Below are 24374 nucleotides of genomic sequence, written 5' to 3' on the forward strand. Positions count from 1 at the left end.
ATAGTAATGCCATGCTTGCCTTATCTAGAAGATTCGATGATTAGAAAAAGTTGAAGTGAAAGTCTTTCTCCGTGTACCTGCATGAGTTTTCTACACTTAGAGGAAAGACATGGAGGTTCAGTTCACTGCCGCCTCTATCATGGCCTAATGTAAATGAGTGAATGTGCCTTGTGATGCACTAGGGCCCTGTCCATGGTCAGTTCTGTCTTTATCACCAGGTGCTTTCGGAATGGACAGATGAGTGAGAGGAAGTGTTAGAAGTCCTAGCTCAGAGATGTAGAATTTTCCATCTATACTTTCATGCATTTCTGAAGACACCTGTTGTATCCCACACTCAGTTATATTGACTTGGCTTAGAGTTGCCTGTGAATCTGATCGTTGTGTTTTGAGAGTATGGGTGGAATATGCAAAGGAAGACAAACACAAACACCAGGAAGCAATTCCAATTCAATTGTTACCAGGCATCCATTTTACTGGGATAAAATAACATTTCTTTGGGTAAGCTGCCCAAAGGCTCTCATTTCAAGTATTTTTTGTAACAGGGCACTCGGCCTCCATGTTTGCAACTGGGTATCCACTCTGAAGCTAAAATTAAAAAAATGTTCAATACCAAATATCAATTCTGAAAGGAGTTGGTGGGTCCTAGTATCTTTATACATCTTAAGATTTCCAGAGGTTCATTCTGCCTTCTGCTTCTCTTAAAAAGCAGCCAAAAATACAAAAGAAAGTATGTCTTTAGTTTTTGTGTTTCATGGACTACAAAGCTGTGTGCTTTTTATAAATGCCTTTGGTTTTCTTGAGACATCACCTTCATCCTCTTTGCTTGCTGTTCTTGCACCCCATTATTGGACACTCTTATTGCCTCTCATGGTTCCTTCCCTTTTCTGACTACTTTTTCTTCCTCTTACTGCGCTCCCCAGCGTATAGGTCATAATCTTGCCTCTCCAAAGCTCCCCCAACTGCTATTAGTAACTGAGCCAAATAGTAGGTGATCATGATCATCATCCTTCCCCAGGGAGCAGGAGCCACAAACAGCTGATGGGCCAGAATGAAGTCAGAAGCCATGAAGAAGAGTGAGCCGGCAATTGTAGGTGGTCGGGTGGTCCTGAAGGCGAAGCTGGTCATTATAGTGATGAGGATGCAGTAGAAGCCAACAGCAGGGACCATTAACTGTGCATCAGGCCGTACCTGGAGGTGGGGTAGAATGTACATGTAGGTGCAGCCAGTGAAGATCCAGAGGACAAGACATGGGAGGAGGAGCCAGGAGGGTCTGCGTGACCGAGTACTAAGAAATGACAGGGAATATAGAATATGGGCAAGGGAGAAGAAGGCAACACCTGAAGGGAGAAAAAAATGTACATTTTCTGTCACTTGATTTTTCATTTATAGCTATTTTTATGATGTGACTGGGGATATGTTAAGTCACTTACTGTCACCTTACCCTTTTCCTTTGTTTGTTTCAAACTATGGTTGCTGTCACATGTTATTGTATACTGTGCAACCAGCAAAGGCAGTATATCAAAAGAAAGATTGATAAAGTAACCGCAGCCCTGTATATCTCAGGTGACTAACACTTCTTCATTAAAGTTCCTTCTACCACGTTAGTCTTTTTTTTTTTATATCACCTGCCCGCATTCTGCTAACTACTGCATTACTTGGTCACTTGTACAAGTATATGAGGTTGAATGAGGCCTCATTGGTACTGGTGACTATCCCCACCTCACAGATGCTTAGAAGAGACATAATTCAGTCTTTTCTGCTTCTCAGAAAAACTAAAATGTGCATTAAGTCACAAGAGCCTCTAAGAAACCCAAGTTCTTAAAGCCCCTACCCTATAGAAAAACATATCATATGTACATTTGTCTGCCCAGGCCCAAACTGCCAGACACTTACCAGGCAGGAGAAGATCCTTCCAAATCAAGCAGACATCTCCCACTGCAGACATCAGCAGTCCAGATAGCAGCTTTCCCGCAGGGTGCCCTAAAGAGCAGCCTTTGTGACAGAAGAGCATTGCAGACAGTGTTAGAACAGGAATGCATTTTACTGCAGCCGAGTGGGGAGAGGGGCTGGACTCAGGCAGCCATAGGTAGAAATACAACCCGCTGGAGAGGAGGAAAGGCAGTAGGCTGAAGAGCAGCACCCCAAACTGTCATGAAAAGAAGGAAAAAGTAGGATCAGGAAATGGTACATGGTGCAAGTGTTTACATTTGGAGCACAGGCAGAATAAATGACACTGGTTAAGCATCTCACAGCACTGTTAAGCAATTCCAAAATTTGATCCCCTCATTTAGTGTCACATCATAAAATAGCAAAAAATTCTCTTAACTTAAATACATTCACATAATTATTAGTTTAGAGTCATCTCCATTCCTGTCTATACATGTATTAAATACAGGTATGCAAAAAAGTAAGTACACATCATGGAAACTATAGACTTTTTCAACATGCAAACAGTAGATCTTCATGAAAACATTGCCTGCAGATAAAGGTGATATACTTGAATAAAAACAGAAGAACAATTTCCCTTTTATTCAGTAAAAACATCAGTAGATATAATGGTCTGCTGGGGAAAAAGTAAGTACAAACTTGGCATAAGAAGCTGGTAGCAGAAATGACTTCTTGCAGGTGTTTTGCATTGCCCACCAGTCTGTGACATCAACTCAGTGACATTTTTGAACACTCCTCCATTCAAAATTCTTTCAGTTGCAAGATGTTTGTAGGTTTTTGTTGCATGCACTGCCAGTTTCAAATCCCTCCCCAACATTTCAAATTATGGCTATGGTTAGGAGAGCCCAATCCTTGGTGGATTCGCTAGTGTGGTTTGTATCATTATCATGCTGAAAGGTCCACTTGTGTCTTAATGTCAACTTTCAGAAACATGGCCTCACATTCTCCTTAAGCACACTTTGCTATGATAAAGAATTCATCGTTGATTCGATGACAGCAAGGTGGCCAAAGTAGCCCCAAACTATAACATTTCCACTACTATGCTTCACAATTGGTGTGATGTTCTTCTTCTGAAGTACTGTCTTTGGTTTGTGTAGCCAAACAACTCTTAACTCAGATTCATCTGTCCAGAGCACATTATTCCCAGAAGGCCTGGTCTTTGCCTTGATGTTCTGTGGCAAGCTGTAGTCTGGCTGCAATGTTTTTTGGGCAGCAAAGGCTTTCTCCTAGCACACCTCACAATACAAGTCAAATTTGTGCAATATCTTTCTGATTGTAGATGCATGCACTTTGACAGGAACATTTGCAAAAGTCACCTGCAGATCCTGTGGTGAAATAATGGGGTTCTTGGAGACTTTTTTTAGTATCAAATTGGCAGCTTTTTTTGCTAAATTTGCTGGGTCAGCTAGTCCTAGACAAATTAGCAATTGTTAGAAATCCATGCCACTTGTAGATGATTTTCTTCATAATAGAATGATTGATTTCAGATCATTTGGTGATCTTTTTAAATTATTTGCCAGGCTAATAGGGATCCACATCCTTCTTTCTGGGAGCCTTAGAGAGCTCTTTTGATCTTGGTATGGTGACACCACACATGTCCATAGCAAAGAGAGCACCAGACTCCATTTAAATAAGACACAGTCCACCTGCATTCTCCCCAAGTGAGTTCAAATCATTGGCACCTAATGTGAAACATCAGATTCTAATTCTATGGGTTTGAAGTGGTGGTCAATGCATAGGTCCACTTTTTTCCACATGACAACTCTGCATTTTTTAAATGAATGCACCAGTTTTGTTCAGGTATATCAAATTAATCTGTATGTACTGTTTGCATGAAGATCTAATGTTTGCCTGATGAAATACTGTATATACTCACGTATAATTCGGGTCTTGAAACACGAAAAATCGATCATAAAATCAGACCCTGGACTTATATGCCTGTTCAAAAATGCGACACTTATTTTTTATTTTTTACATCTTCTTGCCTCTTCTAATCTCACATTAGTTTCTCAGACGCATCACATTTTGTTGCAGCAGCACAGTTACCGATTTCTTTCGCTACTTCAACGATGCTTAATTGAAAACCAGCTTCATATTTTCTTCTGATCGAACGCACCATCGTAGATAAGGGATGCTCTTACGATAAAGGTCTATGAGGGTGTGAGATACAACAACAACATTTATTTATATAGCACATTTTCATACAAAAAAAATGTGCTCTAAGTGCTTTACAAAATGAAGAATAGAAAAATAGAAGACACAATAAAAAATAAAAATAAGTCAACATTAATTAACATAGAATAAGTAAAGTCCGATGGCCAGGGTGGACAGAAAAAAAAAAAAAAACTTAAGAGGCTGGAGAAAAAAAATAAAATCTGTAGGGATTCCAGACCAAGAGACCGCCCAGTCCCCTCTGGGCAATCTACCTAACATAAGTCAAACAGTCCTCTTTGTATTTAGCGTTTTCATGGAAGGACCTGATGATGATGGTCACGTAGACTTCTGGCTTTCAGTCCATCAATGTTGGTGCATCATGATGCTTTGAGTAGGTGGTGGTGGCACAAAGAAACCGGAAAAAAGAAACAGAAGAGAGAATAGGGGTCAGTACGGATTTTAGAGCCACTGTGAATAGTTATTATGATGAATTGAACATACAGAGTATCAGGATTAAGTTAAAGTGAAGTTATAAAAAGGCCATGTTAAAGTAATGTGTTTTCAGCAGTGTTTTAAAGTGCTCTACTGTATTTGCCTGGTGAATTCCTATTGGCAGGCTATTCCAGATTTTAGGTGCATAACAGCAGAAGGCCGCCTCACCACTTCTTTTAAGTTTAGCTTTTGGAATTATGAGGAGACACTCATTTGAGGATCTAAGGTTGCGATTTGGAATATAACGTGTCAGGCATTCCGATATATAAGATGGGGCGAGATTATTTAAGGCTTTATAAACCATAAGCAGTATTTTAAAGTCAATCCTGAATGACACAGGCAACCAGTGTAGTGACATCAAAACTGGAGAAATGTGTTCGGATTTTCTTTTCCCAGTTAGGATTCTAGCAGCTGCATTCTGCACTCGTTGCAAGTGATTTATGTCTTTTTTGGGTAGTCCTGAGAGGAGTGCGTTACAGTAATCTAGTCGACTGAAAACAAAAGCATGAATGAATTTCTCGGCATCTTTCAATGATATAAGAGGTCTAACTTTACTTATGTTTCTTAAGTGAAAAAATGCTGTCCTAGTGGTCTGATGAATATGTGATTTAAAATTCAGATTACAGTCAACGGTTACCCCTAAATTTTTTACTTCCGTCTTAACTTTTAATCCTAGTGCATCAAGTTTATTTCTGATGACCTCATTAAATCCATTATTACCAGTTATTAAAATTTCAGTTTTCTCTTTATTTAGTTTGAGAAAATTACTATTCATCCATTCAGAAATACCAGTAAGACATTGTGTTAGTGAATCGAAAGAGTCGGAGTCATCAGGTACTACTGATAAGTACAGCTGTGTGTCATCAGCATAGCTGTGGTAGCTCATGTTGTAACCTGAGATAATCTGACCTAACGGAAGCATGTAGATTGAGAACAAAAACACAAATCAGTGCAAACATTGCTTTGGAATAGTTTGGGTATTACTGTGTGGTCACGTAGGCACAATAGAGAGACAGAGAGAGAGAGAAAGAGAGAGGTTAGGAACACACGCTAATACAGCGCATTGTCGCACCCACATAGAAAAAAAGGCAGTGTGCCCTGTGGTTACTCTGTCAGGTGGACGTTAGCACTTCATAATCCCTTGTACCAATAACATGAATTTTCCGCATTCAACTTATATGACCGACATTATAAAATACCAGAAGAGTCCTGACTTATCCGCGAGTATAAAGTCAACCAGTTCCATGGGGTGTACTTACTTTTTGACAAGTATGTAAACCAAAAGTCATAAATCAAAATTTCTATCCAAAATCCTAACTGCTTAACAGACATTTTTTAAAAGTGTATCCACAAACTTGATCAAAGTGTGTAGATCCATCTTAAATGTCCTCATGATCATGATGTCATTAAGCAGCAATGATACACTAAATGTTAGGAAGAACACAAAATGGCATTAATCCAAAATGGTACACAAAATGATGGTGTTGTAACATCATAACCGTAGTAGTAACATTTTTCTAACAATAGAACAAAGTCCAAAGTAAAAAATAATGTGCAGGTTTTATATTTCAGCCAGGGTTCTTCATCTGGTTGGGGTTAATGTCTTGTTTTATATCTTTTTTGTTGTTTGTTGAGCCATTTATTTATGTTAATGCTACTTTTGTTAATTATCTGCTGTATTTTCTTTGCCTCTGTTATGTTCCATGTGTTCTGTGGGTGGTCTCCCAAGAGGTGGAGCCACCTGTCACTCACCACCAGGAACTGCCCACCACCCTATAAATTCAAAGAGTCTCCCACAGTTCCTGGCAGTTCATTGTGGAGTTGATGAGTTCTTGTGCCTTCTACTGTGCTTTGGGTGAAGCTTCTGAATTTTGATTATTTGCTCTGGTTCCTGACTTCACTTCTAAATACAGGCAGTCCCCGGGTTACGTACGAGATAGGGACTGTAGGTTTGTACTTAATTTGAATTTGTATGTAAGTTGGAACAGGTACATTATTTTAATAAATGCTATTGTTGACCGCCTGTAACCAAGTGCTCTGCCAATGAATGATAGAGTTTCACCTCTTTCTGACCTTTTTATTATTTCTACTTTATTTTCAATTGTGATGGTTTTTCTCTTCTTTACTGTATCACCAGCACTTGCATCAGATTTGTGTTTCAGAGACATTCTTGAAGGGTGAAGACAAAAGGTTAAGATGAGCTCCTCTGCCCAGAACTGTACAAATTATCACAGCAGGAAGGCACCAGACATCAACACGTCTGATGTATAGGGTGGCCCAGATCTAATTATGCAATTTTCATTACGCTATAACTTATTCAGTTTATTACATAGAAAATCACCTGAAAAATCCCGGACCATCAAGAAGTGTGCGAACTGACGACATGAAGAATCGTCTTCGTGCCAAACTGGAATCATCCCTGCCTAAATCATAGTCATCCAGACGTTCTGGATCTGCATAATTAGATCTGGACCACCCTGTACTCACAAGAGACAACTTCCTGCTATGTGTGTAACAGTATAAGCAGGCTTGCTATTGAGAATGAATGGGGGCAGCGAGGGGCAGTTCATCACCAGCCCACCTCACAGTCAGTTCCACTACAGTATGCTGCCTGCAATGTCCGCTGTACCACCTCCCCCATTCAACACACAGCCATCCGAGGCACACTACAATGCTACCCCCCGTCGCCCCGTTCACCCTCAATGGCCTCCATTCAGCCACAACCGGGTCACCGCTTGCTGCATTACCCGCTGTTCACTGAGAATGAATGGGCAGCTGTGTTTGGTGGGCGGGCAGTGAAACCGCTTGCCAGCGGGATCCGCCCGAGGGACGCTACACTGAAATCGCCTCCGTCCAGGCTGAAGATCACGGAGCGGCAGTTACTGAGGCGCATGCGTCACAGCTGCGGCCCCGTTCGTATGTCGTAGGTCAGATGTCCGTAACCTTGGGACTACCTGTATATGAGTTAGGATTTGTTTGATTTGTGTTACAGGCAATTCCATTTAGCTTTTTGTACTCCACAGAGCTTTCTTTTGTTCCTCCAGGTAGTATATAGAAGTAAACTTTTTTATTTTTATAAAGGTTATTCAAGGGCCTATTTTTGCCTAGCATGGATTTTCGACTGGATTTTCCCCACTTGTGGGCATTTTTGGAAGTGGTTTTGGGATTTACATGCTTCGAGAATTTTTGTTATAACAGTTGGATTTCTTCAGAAGGGGTTCAAAACTCAAGAATTCTTTCAAGACTTCTTACACAAATAAGCACAAAAGATACTGCATAATGCAGGAAAAACTTGTGATACAGTAAAGTGGATTGTTGAATGTTACGTTTATTATTCAATGGATGTCTAACAGCAGATTTGGAGACTTTGTTTCCAGCACAAGATGGAAATAGCTGGGACAGATGCATAGAACGACTAACTAAATTGCCAAAGCTAAAATGTTAACCCAAAATGATGGACTAGAGCAAAGCAAAAAGCTTTGCTTCGTAAGTGATTACTTTATTTAATAGTCTTTTCTTATTATTTTTTGACATTTGGACATTAAGTTATGTGTACCATTATAATTTAAGGTGACCACGCAGTGAGGCTGCATGCTACAAACCATCAACACCATACAACTTGTGATCTTTGGTATAAACAATATGGGCATCATTGGTATAAACATTATGGCAGTGCCCATAGAAAATGGAAGGGCTCCTAAGAAAACAAACAAATTAGTGAAACAGTAGCATTACAAAAATAATGATAATTTAAATCTGTTAAGGGTTTTGGAGTTTATTTTGATGCAGAACTCCTCCCTGTGTTTAGAATATTTTATTTCTAATAGTATATGTCGCCATTTGTTACTGTTGTGGGAGATGACATTTTTTTTATAAATTTGTTTGTAATAAAGACCTCTGTTGCTTATACATCGTGACTTGAAATAGCACCTTATGACATCAGTGTGTCACCACAATTCAAGATGGCAGGATGCTGTCAGCTTCATCCAAGATTTTGGAGATCAAACAAACTAATTTCATGTTGTTTCTAAGAGCCTTTGAAGCTTTTTTGGTGTCCGATCTGTGCTTTCATTTTCAATACAATTTTTGGTTAATGCTTTGGGCTCTAGTATTTTGCATTAGTTGCCTTACTAATTTTAGCCTGTTCTGTTACTATAATTGTCTCTTGTTTTCTGGCTATTGTTCTTGATTCTGCTACCCATGAAACTGGCAGTACACAATCAAATGACAACGATTCATTCTTCCCAAAAATTAAGCAAAATAATATCCTCATGAGTACACAAAATGGCAATATTAGGATATCAGTTAATTGAAAATGTAAAAAATAACAACATTTACAAGGCTGACTTTGATTCAAACAAATTCCTGACACTAGGGATCCACTGGATTAGTTGCTTCCTAGCACTTGATAAAACAGAGTGCCACCTTTAAAACAGAAGCTGTGTGTACAATGGCACTGTATGAGAAGACAAAGAGCCAGGTTCTGGATATTTTATTTGAATTAGACTAAAGGAGTGTCCAGTCAGGTTGAAGATTATTTTTAGGAGTGGCAAAGGATGCCTAAAGAGAAGAAGAGCAGGGCCAGCACTGATCCTTGGGACAACACCCCCATCCCAAACCCCTCCAGGATCTCAAAACATTAGTGGCCATATGGAATAAGTATGGTGTAGTCAAAGAATATACTTCATTTTGAACATTGTTAAAAATGCTTTGAAATAAGAAATAGGTAATGGATTCCCCATGTCTTCAAAGCCTTGCATTGAATGTTCAAAAAAGTTTAAAAGACCAAGAAACAATCAGGAAGAATACAAATTGCCAGCCAAAGCTTGACAAAATCAACACTGTATTAGAATATAGAAGCAAACCATCTTCATAGAGATGTTAATTGTTTGCCTGAGCACTAGCCTTGTGCAAGTCTTCCTTAAGTTTGACCATAGTGCAGCCATCTTACATATTAAGTCAGCCATAATGTCAAAGGTCACATGACACATGTATCATTTACTCAGCTATCATGCAGCATCATAATAAGCAGACACAAAATGGCAGCTCTCCTGTAAAAAAAGAAAGACAAAATGGCTTCCCTCTGCTCCCCATTTATTATGGAGTTCAGCATTCAAGAACACTGCCATATCATAAAATATATAGCTCTACTATGTGCACTGTTCTGACATTACTCCTTATAAACATTATGAAATTTACCTGGCACCTTTCTCCATATGTTTTGGTAATGTCCTCCATTGACATTGAATCTATCCATCCATAGTCCTCTATTATGTCTTTTTTCCTAAATTTTGACCTCTCTTCTCTACCTCTTCATATATCCCAAGGGTGGTTGTTATCACTAGGTACAACTTTCACAAAACTGCTTCTCTGACATTGAATCTGTTGTCTTTATGCATGGCTGGAGCTTTGAGTGGATTTATGTGCTGAATAAACTTCCTTCTGCAATGGCTTTATTAGGACTAGGATGGTGTGGTTTGTATGAGAGGAGAGTGGGTGCTGCTAGGGAAGTTTTGTTCTGTTTTGAATTTTTTTTTATATATAATGTTTATAAATCTTTTTTACTCACTTATACAGTTAGGGTAGGAACTGTGTTGAATGTGCATTTCTATATTTCTTTCTATTATGTAACAATAATAAAAAATTGATCTCCAACCCCATTTCCAAAATAAGCTGAGACAGTTTCTAAATTGCAGTTTAAAACAGAAAGCAGTGATTTGTAAACGCTCTTTTACCCACATCTAATTGAAAACAATACAAAGAAAGGATATGTAAAGTTTTACCATATAAAATTCCTAAATACAGTTATGTCTCATGTAATGACAGCTTATGGTTCCAACCAGAGCATCGTTAGTCGATTTGGTCATTAAGTGAGTTGATGTATATTAAGGGGTGGTGTCATGCCTCTGTGTCTGATCTCATTTATTGTATCTCAGTGGAAGCTCTTTCATTAAAGCGCAACATTCCTAGTGGGGACATTGTCAACCAAGTCATGACTGCTAATTCCAGTTTTGATGCCTACAACATGTTCCACAAAAGTTGGCCGACACATCTCTTTACCTGTGGAATGTGTCAAAAAAGCCTGTTGGGAACTTCCTGCTGGTAAACAGGTAATTAGTTAACATGTGATTCATGATTGGGTATTAAAGGAGAACTGCCAAAATGTGCTGTCATTTACAAGCCAGGATGAGTCAAGGCTCACCACTTTCTGCTGATCTGTGCTTGAATGTTTAGAATAAGCATTTCTCAAACATATGATTGCAATGAATTTAGGGATTTCAGCATGTGCGGTCCATAACATCAGCAAAGGATTGAGAGAATCCAGTGAAATCAGCGTGTGTGTAAAGGACAAGGTTGCAAAAACTAGTACTGAATGTCCTTGATTTTCAAGCCCTCAGACGGCACTTCCTAAAAACCTAATATTCGTCTGTAATGATTGTAAAGACATTGGCTGCTTCAAAAATACATTGTCAGTAAGCACAGCATCTATTCTACACAAAGTGGAAGCCATACATCATTTAACATCCAGAAATTACAGCAACTCTATTGGGCTAAAGCTCATCCACGATAAGAACTGTTATGTGATAAATCTTTTTCTTTATTTTGAATGAAAAATATTTGATTAAAATTTTTTTTATGGCTACCACTACAAACTACATGGGATAAGCAACAAGTATTCCTTTCAAAATGATTTTATCCACAAGATTGCAACATAAAAAAATAAAATCTGATAAAAATTCAAAGTCAATGCCTAGGTAGTCATAGGAGGTGGCAGCGGTGGGATTCAAGTGCAACTCATTAGTAAATGACACTAATTACACTGAGATGGTGTGTGCCAATCTTCCTTTCATAAGAGTAGAAGGTTTTTCTGTGTCGGTTTTTGAGCTGGTCCACATTTTTTGTTTTAGTTTGTCACTGTTAGTTGATCGAACTTCTCAACATTTAAACATCACAACATAACTGCCTAAAGCTTCCTAGCGTATATGACAGAGGATGGTGTGCTCTACTTGGTATGTTTAGGTGTAAACATGGATGATGTGACGCAATGAAACTGCATTTTTTTTCTCTGTTTTGTTTCTTTTAATGACGTTTATCTTATTACATTTTTGTAAATTGTTTATTTCTGTGAATGATTGTTTTTGTTAACTTTTTAAATTGTTTTTTTATTGATCTTGTTTTAGTTTGTGAATTATTTTGTAAATATTTTGTTCCCGTTTAATTATGTACATTCACAGTTTCCTAAACTTTTTATCTCATGAACCAATCTTGCTCTTTTTAGCGTCTTCAAGTCCCATCCCATGACAATTCCATGACAGGGACTACTCCTTGGAGAATCGCTAGCAATCGTCATAACAAGAAATGCAGGTGATTATCAATTGCTTAATCAACCCACTGCAACCTACTATGACACATTTTACAAACCCTATGCAACCCATTCCAATTAAACGCAATGGTGACCTGTGACCCTTCACATCCCAACAGCAGCAACCCATGACCCAACATTCTCTAACATTTTGTGTTTATTTATTTTCTTTACCAAGCAATTATATGAAATACAACATGTATGACTATTTCTATATCAGACTAATAATCAATGTATAGCTGTAACATGAATGACACCAAAATCTCCTGCTACCATATCCCCTATCCTACCCACCCACCCCATTCTACTTCTAACTCTATAGAACCTCTAATTTTTCTTATTCCACTACTACCATCCTCACCAGCTATCATGGCCTTCACATTTTCTCTTCTCTTCTCTCTTGATAGATCCACATATTGGTGGCCTTGTGCAAACTGTAGCCGAGAGAGAGAAGCCCCACTTTTTCTAACATCTATCCCCAAGCCTTGTCTTGGTATCTTTGTGTGTCTAAACCTCTCTTACCATACAGTATGTCTACCCTTAGCATTCCTCCTATGCCTCTCATTGGTATCATCACCTGTCTCAAACTTTCTTACCCGGCATATCTTATTTTAACTGAATACCCATTAGGCCTGCTTCTCTGACGTTGTCATTATAAGATGCCTTGCTCACTTTCTGTCCACTTTTTGTCTACCACCAATGATAAACGGGCCCCCATTACCTGCTGTAAAAACTTCAGTTGTATTCTTGTGAATACTTTCTATTTTTGAAATGTATTATTCTGTACATATAATAGATTTTCTTTTCTTCTTTATGTTAACACTACGCGCCTTCAGAGATACAATTGCTGCCATTGGAGCTATTTAAAGGTTACATAAGGCTCAGGGTGGCTACTGACGCATCAAGTATCTTTCTATGCTTGAATTTCTTCAAGTAAGTTTGATTTTGAATTTGCATTGTCCTTGCTTTTGATATTTTTGCCCTTTTTATATATAAATAAATATATGTATATTTCTTTTTGTTTCGTTTTCTTTTCTTGGCCCTTTATGTTAAATTTGGCCTTTTGTTTCTACTCTTTTCATTAAACTTGACATTTCAGTTATTTTTGGGCCTTTGCATATTTGAGCCTTGTTTTATTTTGAATTTGTCTTTGAAATATTATTTAAAAAAAAAAAAAGTCTGAATTTAGGATGTCCCTGTCATTGAATGATAAAAAATGATAACATCAGCCAGTCATCAGTATTGTAACACTGTTCAGGGTCCTTCTGACCCAATTTGAATCAATACCCTCTCCCCAAGTCACAGTGTGGTCACTAGCTTCAGTGTCACTCAGTGAGATAACCAAGGCCCGATTAAGACTCCCACAGGCCCCAGGATGACTTGATAAATAGAGCTTCTTAACAGAGAGTTTAACATAACTTCAACCAATTCAGCGTGCAGACACATGGCCATTTAATGCATTGAAGGAATTCCTGCCATTAACGGTGCAGGGTCACTCAGTTGAGCTGGGAGGGTGGGGGTCCTCCTTGGTGGACACGAAGTACCCCTTATTGATTTTGGCCTGAAACATTGCACAGAAAGTCACCCAGTGTAATCCGCACCCCTAGCAAAACCACTGGTGAAGCCGCTGCCAAGCTTCAATCATCTTCTGGCAAAGAACAGAACAGGGATCACAGTGCTGTGCTCACCCAGCTTTTACATGAGGTTGCTAGGTGATAGGCTCTTAAGAACAAACCCATGTGATCAATACCTTTCTATTTTTACATATTTAATCCTGTTGTCATTGAGGTAAAGAAAAGCATACTGCAGTAACAAGTACGGTTGTGGAGTGCATGTGCCTTTGCCCTCCAACTGCCTACCTGATAATATCATTGCAAAATAAAATAAAATATAACTGAACTATCTAGACAAGAACATCTGAGACACAGCATCTTACTGAGTGGCGTTCCTTCTTCCTGAAATAGGCCTCTGTCTGCAAGATGTCCATTGTACCCTCTCACCAGCTGCTGCCCGTCTTCTTCCTGCAAATGATACATCTTGGGGATTAGAGTCTACAGTACCTAATTTAAAAAAAAAGAAAATAAACAGCCTACCAGCCCGTGTCCCACGATATCATTTAGGTGGCCCTGTTGTGCGCCCTTGCCTTTACCTGATGTGCTTTTCTGTTTGCCCAGGACTCTCAGTGACTTCTTGTTTGTCCCGTACCAGGATGCGATCGCTCTTCCACGGTGCTTATCCTCTGAGTACAGCCTGGAATTTATTACCTGTCAGAGCTTCATATGGACTTTTACCTCCCAACTGCCAGCCACAGAGCACTACTATCTACACAAATGCATCCTGGGAGTGCCACTCTGGTATTAGCATCAAAACCTCTATGTGCTCTCTATATTGATCAATGAAGAGGAGCAGGTAGACGTCACTCTTACTTTGTGGAACAGATAAGGCAGAACTGCTTTTGACAGCACAGCAGATTACAATGAGATGGAGCAAAGATCAATACGAAGGGTGTGCCCAGGCAGCACAGCAAGCAGATCTTTTCTAAAGGCCTGTTGACTGTACTCTAACTACAGATATGATGCTCCCCTTCCACACAAAAGAGACCCACCTTTCACCAAACAGTGGAGAGAGCTGTTCTCAGCTGGCCAATACCCATCACAGAAGTGGAGCATCCACTATGTCTTCTGGGGGTAATGCCCAGAACTGACCAAAGAGGTCACTTTAACAGGTGGACACCCATGTAAGTGGAGTGGCTGAGGCTGAATTCACCACCATTTCTACTGTTCATTTTAAAGCAGCCAGTCAATGATTCTTAATCAAATCAGTGTTTAAATTACGTAGTCTATTATTGCCTTTCACAGTCAGCTCTTCCATTCCACCACAGCCTTCAACCACCACCCAGTAAATCCACAAATTTAAAGAGAGTATCCCACACGGAGCAAGACTTGGGATCCCATAGTATAAGCTGGCAAATGTGGCTGGAGGAAGAGATGTACAGGCCTCACAGCTAGGACTGTTGCTCCTGTGACCCATTTTCAGTCAAATGGTGGAAAATGAATGAATGAACAATCAGTACTTTTATGTGATGCTTAAAGCCAATGTCAGCTTATGTCATGGGGCACGTTGGATTCACCAACTGCAGACGCTGCTTACGTCACTAGACCATGTCAATTCACACACGTCTGAAAATTGCTAGGGATGTCACATTTGCCAACTGCACGCCAGCATTCCAGAGTCAAGCTTGCCTTTTTTATCAACCAAAAGCAGATGTTGTACAAATGGTTAACATAACCTCTGCCTTTTCTTTCCATTTTGTCATGGTACATAAGACATGAAATGGCAGACAGACAATTCTGTCCAAAACGCCTGTGTTCCTCATTCCTTGCATTCTTTGGTTTTCAGCTCTCATGAACACAGAGGCCCCCACTACAACTTAAGACAAAATCAAACCTGTTTGATTTTATCACAGCAAATTGCAGACAAGTTGAAGTGAGTATATCAGTGGGTAGGCCATATTATGCAAGCTACTTCGTGGTGTGTGCCATCAACTGACTCACTAAGATTATGTAAATGAAGGCAAAGACTAAAAAAATCGATGAAATAGTCGTGTAATGTGACATGGCCTTTAGAATCAAGTTAGGGTCTCTCCCACCAATCATTGTTTTTGAAATGCTTTTATAATGATGTTCAGTTCAGAGTAGGGCGGAGAGGTGGCTCTGAGGGTTGGGATCTACGCTGGCAATCAGAAGGTTGCCAGTTCAAATCCTGTAAACACCACAAATGACTCTACTCTGTAGCACACAGCCCCGCTTATAGCTTGTGTGGAGGGTGTTACCAGATTTGTGTAGCCAGGAAACCGCTATGCTTTTAAAATGAGGGACGGATAAAATCAAGCCAACACCTAAGCCCTACCAAATTTCCACTCTGCCACTCGAATATTAACAACACCCTGGAAAAAGCCTCTTAAGATTAAATACACCAAACACAGAAATATATAAAATGGTCCTTATTTGCTAGAATAACTATTGTCACGCACGCGTGCATAGGGAGCCGCGTAAAGACCTGACGAGCAACTTAACATTTCATGCCAGGGAACAAAGGTGGGGTACTAACCTTTCTTTTGTGTTCACAGAAAGGCAGAAACAGCGGCGCCATAACTTTGCATGGATTCCCTAAACCACACGCGACCACTTCCGCATTCCATCCCTTCCTCTGGTCCCCTCCTGATGACGTTACGGCTCCCATATAGCACCTCTGTTCCTTCCCAGCATTCCATTTTCCAGGTTCCGGTCCCACCCTATAAATGGTCCCTCCATCATATGCTTTCTGTCTGTTGTAATGGTAACAAGTCATATCACTGACCGCTTTATTTGTTTTCTGAAAATTATACAGTATATGGGGCTGGAAAACCCCAAACCTTTATGCGACTTTGTGTCTGTTTATTACACAATTCACAAATACAAAAAATACTAAATACCCCCCACAAACAAACCCCCACACAACGCTGATTACAGCCCTTACTGTAAATGATGGGGGTGATTCTGGAAATGGAAACTTGGGTTAAATAATGGAAAGAAGTGCGGAATGCTCCTACTTAATAAACTGCTTCCCGGAATATGGATAGTGAAATTCTGTCCTACCACCAGAGCCCAGAAGGATAGTCATTAGAGGCACGCCTCTTATCCAAGAGCATCGAAAGATTGGATTGGGAGGAAAAGAACCCACCACCGTCCTTACATCTGGTGGCCGAGCACCATCCTTCTCCGCTGTGAATGTCCAGTAACTGAAAATGTTTAGAAGCTGCTGCGGATGATGTTGATTAGAAAATGGTCCACTCGAAAAGTCTCGGCACATCCTTCTCTTGCGGTTTTATTCGTACAGTGCATACAAACTACAAATCCCACAAGCCCCTCCGCATCAGTGCAAGCCTGTTTAAAGACACCGATCCCAATTTACAAACAGAAATCTGTACCCCCAGTGTTGTCATTCACATTTAACAAACACTCAACAGGACATACTTACATAGAAACAAAAATCCCCTATGTGGCCCTGCTATAACTCCATTGGGCCCTTGAGCAAGGCCCTTCACCTGTAGTTGTTTCATCCTGGGTATGACATTAATCTGCACCAAGCCCTGCAAGCAGGTCCTCAAACCTGAAGTAAGAACTTAGAGTTTGGTGAGAAGATAGGTACTCCAGCCACTGTAAAATAAAAAACCTCACACTGTTCCAGTGTGCTGCTAAGGTGTCACCTGCTGCACTCGGGTCAAAATCCTGGTGGATCATGGGGTGGTGGGTGCACAGGTTTCCAACCTCTCTCCTTTGTTCATAGAACATCTAATACAATTTAAACATGGAATGGTTGATTAGGTAGAATTAGGTATTGATGTTCTTCCATCATTATCACCTCCACTGCACAACTACAGGGATGTGTAGATGTGACAGATTCTCCAGGTGTCTGCATGTATGTTCACACCAGGTTCTCCTCTGATTTCCTGCCATATTTCAGTGTCATGCAGATTGGACTGTTTGACGACTCCAAGTTTGCTCAGTCTGAGTGAGCACCTCCTGGAGTGAATTGGCATCCCATCCACTGATGTTTCCTGTCCTCGGCCTGATGTTGATGTAACCGTTGGCTGTGACTGCAGGGTTGCTCTTTCACAAGGCTTTACTTTTAACATGCTGACCTAACAGACATCAGAATGATAAGGTAAATGGTGTTATCATTCCCACATCTCCATAAAGTGTAGTTATGGCTGTTGACCTTTTATGTTCTGTATGCGTGATGCATCTTGTTAATGATGGTCATTTTTCAATTGGATTTAATCGAATTTCACATGGTGGAAGGCAGGTGAGTTTATTTATTTGCACTAAAACCTTTCAGATTTTATTTACATCACTGCTGCCAGTACCGGCGCCAGCACCCTGCTGATCATTAATGGATTTAGAAGATGGAGGGAATGTTTTACCAGACTTAAGAAATGCAAAGCATTCAGCCGACCTCAAAGTGGGGCATATCAAGTCCTGAGCAACAAGTGACAAATGCATCACCCAAAAGGTGCAATGCTGAGCCTCATCTCAAAGCAAATGTTGAGTTATTAATCCTTTTGTAATTATATATCACATAAACTGTCCATGAATGAGATCACAGTCTCAGACACAGCCAGATGCGTAAATCACTTTGCCAGTCCAAAGTGACTTCTCTTTTTCTGCTTCTCCACAAAGTTTCTATTCAAATAAATGTTTCGACTTCTTGGCAGTGGTGCTTTGCTCGGATATCCTTTTTTTTTTTTTTTGGATTGTTTTGTGAATGGATCCATAACAAGTTAGGTTGGCTTTTTGATGATCTGTGTATTTTTTTTTTTTATAAAACTATGAATGCGAAGGCTCACGGAGATAAAAGAAAAGATACAATAAAATGAAAACACCCAATAAGGGAGGTGGGAAAAAGAAAGTAGGAAGACCATACATTGGATTTGGAAACTTGGGTTAAGAAGAGCACAATTTATTGAATACAAAAATGCATATATTGTCAACATCAGTGGTGTTTGTTAAGGTGGTGGAGCTATGCAGTAAGGTCGGGGCTCAGTGAGAGTTGGCGTCACTAGGAGGTGATCTGCCTGCAGCGTTAAAAAACGCTATCTGCATGGCCAAGGCCAGGAGCTTCTTTAGCTCAGGTGGATCAGAAACTGCCTCTGAGAGCCATTGTAATGCAGACATTGCACCAAAGTGCAGACCTGCAAACCGAGATTACTTAAGGGCACCAGATGATGTGCAAAATAAATCATTGGCCTTCTTCACTAACTTAACCTACTACAAATATTTATAACACAACTCCACTGTGTCTCCTTAATCAATTTCTTCTGGATCTACCTTATTCAATGCTGTACATCAGTGTTTCCCAACCTCGGTCCTCAGGGCACACTGTGGCTGCAGTTTTTTGTTCCAACCAGATTCCTAATCAGTGACAACACCTAATAACACTGATCTCATTTAATTAGCTGGTATTATTTTTCTTTTATTCTAAATTCAGAAAAGCACAGCAGCATGATTTTTACATTTATAAGACATTTAGAAATATTCCTGCTTTTTCTATAGATTTAAATGCTTAACTCTCTTTTGTTGATTTCATTATATTTGGTCCTTTCTCTGTGCAGTTTTTCCCCTTCATTGTATCTTATCAATGACAATCAAAAATGAGCAGAGCAGACATGCTGGCAAACAACACTGAATAATCAAAGGCTGCAACTACTTTAACATCAGACCCACTAATTAGTAAATAATGGATTAATTAAACAATTAGAAAAGTAGAATGAAAATCAAGATGAAAATATTGTTAAAAAGAACAAATAACTGTTGATACACTTAATATATATAGATATATATTTTTTAGTAGCACTTTATAATAACGTTCATTAATAAAGCATTAAGAAGTGTTATGTAATGTTTAACAGATCATGAGTTCATGCTCATTCAAATAGTTATAAATGTTATTAAATGATAATTCATACATTAGGTGATGTACTTTTAAACATTTAAAAATGATTTAGCAAATGGTTAGTAAGGCATTTTTTACCATTTGTTAGCACATTATTCATGTTGACACTTCATTCACTAATGTCTAGCTGATTAGGGACAAATATCTTTAAATATTAGGTACACACCACATTTCCTTCCACGTCCCCAAAGATGTGCGGATTAGACTGAGTGGCAATTCCAAAGCACCCTTATCAGTATATGAGTGGGATTGTGGTTGTGAAAGAGCCCTGTGGTAGACTGGTGACGTGTCCACGTCTGTCCACATAGACTCCTGTCCTCGTCACCCTGAAAAAGACTAATCAGGTTTTAAAATGTTAATATGTGCTGAATCATAAGCAGATGCAGCAATGTTGGAAAGAAGAAAGTGGGATGAAATTTGAGGTATGGACATGGCTGAGCATTATTGGGATCAGTTTGAAAGTGTGTGACAAGTGCATCCCAAAGTTAGGACACAATGAGCAAATTTCTTAGAAGTTTAATGTGGATCAATTCATAATGTATACTGGTCAGACAGCTCCAACACCAGAGGGTATGAGAGCTGCCCTGGAATGCTGGTAGAGAAGAGCAAAGTGAAAAACGCAGATGTCAGCAGCAATGAGCAGGTGATGTAAATATAAAAGAGGAAGAGGAAAAGAAACTATACCCAAAAAGAAAACAGCATACACCCTACATTCAAATTTTTGTGAATTTTCCATGTCTGGCTTTAAAAGAGCCGTCCGTGATGCCAAATGCTTTGTGAACAGCGGCACAACCTTCAACCCCTCTGACCACCTAGTAGTTCATAAGCCAAATGAAAACCAGGAGTGAAGGAGTCAGGCACACAGACAGCTGATGAGGTGCAAACAAACTGTCCTTCATTACAGAAAAGTGCAAAAACAAGAATCAAAAGTAAGTTTAGCAACAGCACACATCAAAAAAATACGAGGTATTAAAAACAAAGGACTGTTTGCAAATATGAACAATGTCTGCATAAACATAAATAAAGACAAATAGAAAAGGCTTTCTTCCTAAAAAATATAAAGTCCAGGATGTTTTTCCCCGAAAGTAAAGCAAAAAAGGGAAAACTCAAAAATCAAATATTTATAAGAACAATAATAAGCACACAGCTCTTCAAGCTCACCACCTCTCCTATCCACCACTGCCACTTTATAAATAAGAGGTCAACTCCTCCACACCTTCCACAGTCCTCACAAAGACCACCTCTTGTGTCTATGCAGCAGTTTGCATATGGCCGCGGGGTTTCACCAGCCAATCCCAGTGGATGCTTTGCGAGTCTACCTAATGCTTGTGCACACAGCGACCCTAGCCATGGTAGGCCCTCATTAACCCAACAGAACCTTACCGTAATTATTTGAACTTTCCTCTTGTGTGAGGTCTTGCTGATACCACTGTAATGTGCTCTTATTCTCTCTGTGTTCTCTACTTGGACATGAATGCCAGCAACTTTCATAGTCCATAATGGTAGACTGCCCACTGGGATGATGATCTCATCTCCAGGGGCAGGCATCCATCCACAGGTCTCCAGCAAGACTTCCTGGATTGGAAGAACAAGCTCTTCCTGAAGCTTCTGCTCACCTTTATAGATACATCACTGCTTGTGCCACATCCCCCTGTATGAATCTCCATTCCTGAAGGAAATGAGATAGAGATAGAGATAGAGATAGAGATAATCCCAAGGGGAAATTCACATACTCCAGCAGCAGCATAATGATAAAGAAACAATATTAAAGAGTGATAAAAATGCAGGTCAAACAGACAATGTTAACGTTTACCGCCCGAGCGGAACTGAAGAATTGCATAGCGCGGGGGAGGAACGATCTCCTCACTCTGTCAGTGGAGTAGGACAGTGACAGCAATCTGTAGCCGAAGCTACTCCTCTGTCTGGAGATGGCACAGTTCAGTGGAAACAGTGGATTCTCCACGATTGACAGGAGCCTGCTTAGTGCCCGTCGCTCTGCCACAGATGTCAAACTGTTCAGCTCCATGCCTACAATAGAGCCTGCCTTCCTCACCAGTTTGTCCAGGCGTGAGGCATCCTTCTTATTTATGCTGCCTCCCCAGCACACCATCGCGTAGAAGAGGGCACTCGCCACAACCGTCTGATAGAACATTTGCAGCATCTTATTGCAGATGTCGAAGGATGACAGTCTTCTAGAGGAAGTATAGTCGGCTCTGACCTCTCTTACACAAAGCATCAGTATTGGCAGTCCAGTCCAATTTATCATCCAGCTGCACTCCCAGATGTTTATAGGTCTGCACCCTTTGCACACATTCACCTCTGATGATCACGGGGTCCATGAGGAGTCTGGGTCTCCTAAAATTCATCACCAGCGCCTTGGTTTTGCTGGTGTTTAGGTGGTTTGAGTCACATTATTTAACAAAATCCTTGATTAGGTTCCTAAATTCCTCCTCCTGCCCACTATAGCAGCGTCGTCAGTGAACTTTTGCACGTGGCAGGACTCCGAGTTGTATTGGAAGTCCGATGTATATAGGCTAAACAGGACCGGTAAAAGCACAGTCCCCAGCGGCGCTCCTGTGCAGATGACCACATTGTCAGACCTGCAGTTCCTAAGACACACATACTGAGGTCTGTCTGTAAGATAGTTTATTTACAGATATTCGGGCTATATAACCAGTTAAATATCGCTAACCTGTATGTAAAACCATTATTCTGTGACACATCTAGTTGTGTTTTAACACATGTACAGGCTGGAGTCTTTACAGTTTGTGAAGGAGTATACTCTGCTGCCTGATATGATGCTGGGCCCTTGAAACTCCTGGATCAGCCTGAAAACTGAAAATAGGCCTCAAAGTGTCATAAGCCTAGCCCTCAAACTCAAGAAGCGGGCCTATACAATGTGACATTAGCGTAACAAATTCAATTCTTTAACTCCTTCAGGGCTAAGTTTTGCTTTCCTTTTGTCCCAGGGCTGAATAATTTTGCAGAAACTTAATAATAATAATTCATTACATTTATATAGCACTTTTCTCAGTACTCAACTTTTCTAAAAAAACACACAAAGCAATGGTTTCACACATAAAACAACATACTTATTTATGACAAATGTTTTATGTACTATGAGCCTCTATTGTATGTAAACTCACATACTTTTTACATACTGTACTTGTTTGTTTCATCACTTATAAGATGAAAAGCATTTTCTGGTAAAAAAAAAAAAATATTAAAAAAACAGCTTGAAGTAGCTGAGTGGCTGGTAATCCATGGGGTCCACTAGCACACCATGTCGTTTGTCCAGTAGCCAGCTTGCCCCCAAGGATCTATGCCTGAGTAGCCCTCCCAGATGAATGTTGCCGTAGGCACATCAGCTGCACATTCAACCGATGCAGGTACCAGACTTTCATTTTCGATCTCCAGATCACTTGAATCAAAATCGGAGTTAGTGAAGTGAGAGTCCGATTCAGCAATAATATGGAAAAAAAAATACATTAAGCAAACAATTAATACATTTATCGAGTATTTTGCTTTGTGCATTCACTTTGTTCTCTTGCCCGATATTGATGCAATTCTAGACATTGTTTAGTCTATTCACGCAAACTCAGGGAATCCAACGTCAAGTCAATGAGTCTAACGGTCCTCCTAGCAAAGAGTGTCTGCCTATAATATAACTGTGAGTTTTGACAACGTTTACAGCTTTTATCGCCCTCTGACCCTGGATGTTAACTTGAGTTAATAAGATAGATGACTTCACTACTCTTTCAAGTGGCTTCTTCCACTCATCTCCTCCCTTTTTCATGACGTGTCATCTTGCTGTTCTGAAGGGTTTATTTCGACATCGAGTGACTCTGCCAGCTCCTCTACTGCATATTCTTTTGCAACTTAAAAAGAATCTGAGAAAAAAAAACATGTCACAGGTAAGACAGACAGGTCTGTAATTGTTGGTGGGAGATTTCCTTTTAGACTGGTGGAGGTTCGTCTCTTTAGGCTTAGTCTGGTCAAGTTTGGTTTTTGTTACCATCTCGTTTTTCTTTGTCGGGGCACTGACTTCAGTTATTGTGCTTGTGATGTCATTGAAGCGACACTATAAATATGTGTTGGTTTTTCTTTGTGTTATCCCTTGATGGATCCTTTGCATCGCCTTTCTCCTTAGTGCAAGTAGCTTATCTACCAAGCAGCTTTTAGTACTAGGATTGATTTTTTCCTTTTGACTAACATTTCACCCTTTGATTCTCGGCTGATTTGATCTTCTGGCTTTGACACTTTGCTATCTACAACTTCATCTCTGTCTAAGAAAGTCATCACCTGAGGCCTCTCGTATAACACAGTGCGTAGAATTCACAGTAAAACATGGCGTATGCACAAAAAATTGAGATGCATAAAATTGTGCTTAAGAAAAGTTCTATACACTCACTCTTTATAAGTCCCAACCAATGTGAATTTTACGCACATGTGGCATCTGTGGGAATGGCAAATGCAATGCATTTCATTAGTACATGCAATACAAAATACATTCCAATAGATGGTGCACTGTAAACATTAACACTAAGGTCTATATCGATTACTTAAATTTCAACCCATCTTCGCACAAGGGTAGCACTGACTGAATGATGAAGATGTGCGGTATATAATATAAACTATTTAGGGAAAAAAGGTAGTGCTGAAAATACAGAAAATAAATCTAGAGACACAATTTCAGTTGAGTAGCTTTTATCAGGCTCGATATAGAATAAGGGAAAACTGGAACAAAACTGTCGAGAGTGGGTACAAATAGAATCCATCAGAGAAGATGAAGGGAGTGCTTCAGAGGTTAGTCACTCGTTTAGTCCTTAAGAAATGAACGTATTATCCAAGCCAGTGAATGAGCTTAGCTACTTGTATTTTATTTGAAAGGCGTCCTCTTCTTCATGGTGACCATGTCCTTCAC

The 24374-nt window shown here is 39.9% G+C and overlaps 1 protein-coding gene across 1 annotated transcript; it reads right to left on the minus strand.

Annotated features, from left to right (window-relative positions):
* Positions 1-464: 464 nt before the first annotated feature.
* Positions 465-14258, minus strand: tmem86b (transmembrane protein 86B). The gene is made up of 4 exons (XM_039775439.1): positions 14106-14258; positions 13893-13977; positions 1894-2146; positions 465-1337 (listed from the first exon to the last, which is right to left on the minus strand). Exons 2-4 carry the CDS (start codon positions 13941-13943, stop codon positions 889-891), a joined length of 753 nt encoding a protein of 250 aa, XP_039631373.1. The 5' UTR covers positions 13944-13977; positions 14106-14258; the 3' UTR covers positions 465-888.
* Positions 14259-24374: the final 10116 nt, after the last annotated feature.

The sequence above is a fragment of the Polypterus senegalus genome, chromosome 13, assembly GCF_016835505.1.
Source record: "Polypterus senegalus isolate Bchr_013 chromosome 13, ASM1683550v1, whole genome shotgun sequence".
In the NCBI taxonomy this organism is placed as follows: Eukaryota; Metazoa; Chordata; class Cladistia; order Polypteriformes; family Polypteridae; genus Polypterus; species Polypterus senegalus.

Bases quoted from the DNA above. Each gene is read 5' to 3' on its own strand.
- tmem86b (XM_039775439.1), bottom strand. From the start codon at position 13,943: ATGGACATCTTGCAGACAGAGGCCTATTTCAGGAAGAAGGAACGCCAC. The intron at 2,147-13,892 runs GTAAGATGCTGT...TTTTCATGACAG, and splicing joins GGAAGAAGGAACGCCACTCA to TTTGGGGTGCTGCTCTTCAG. The intron at 1,338-1,893 runs GTAAGTGTCTGG...TTCTCCCTTCAG, and splicing joins GAAGGATCTTCTCCTGCCTG to GTGTTGCCTTCTTCTCCCTT.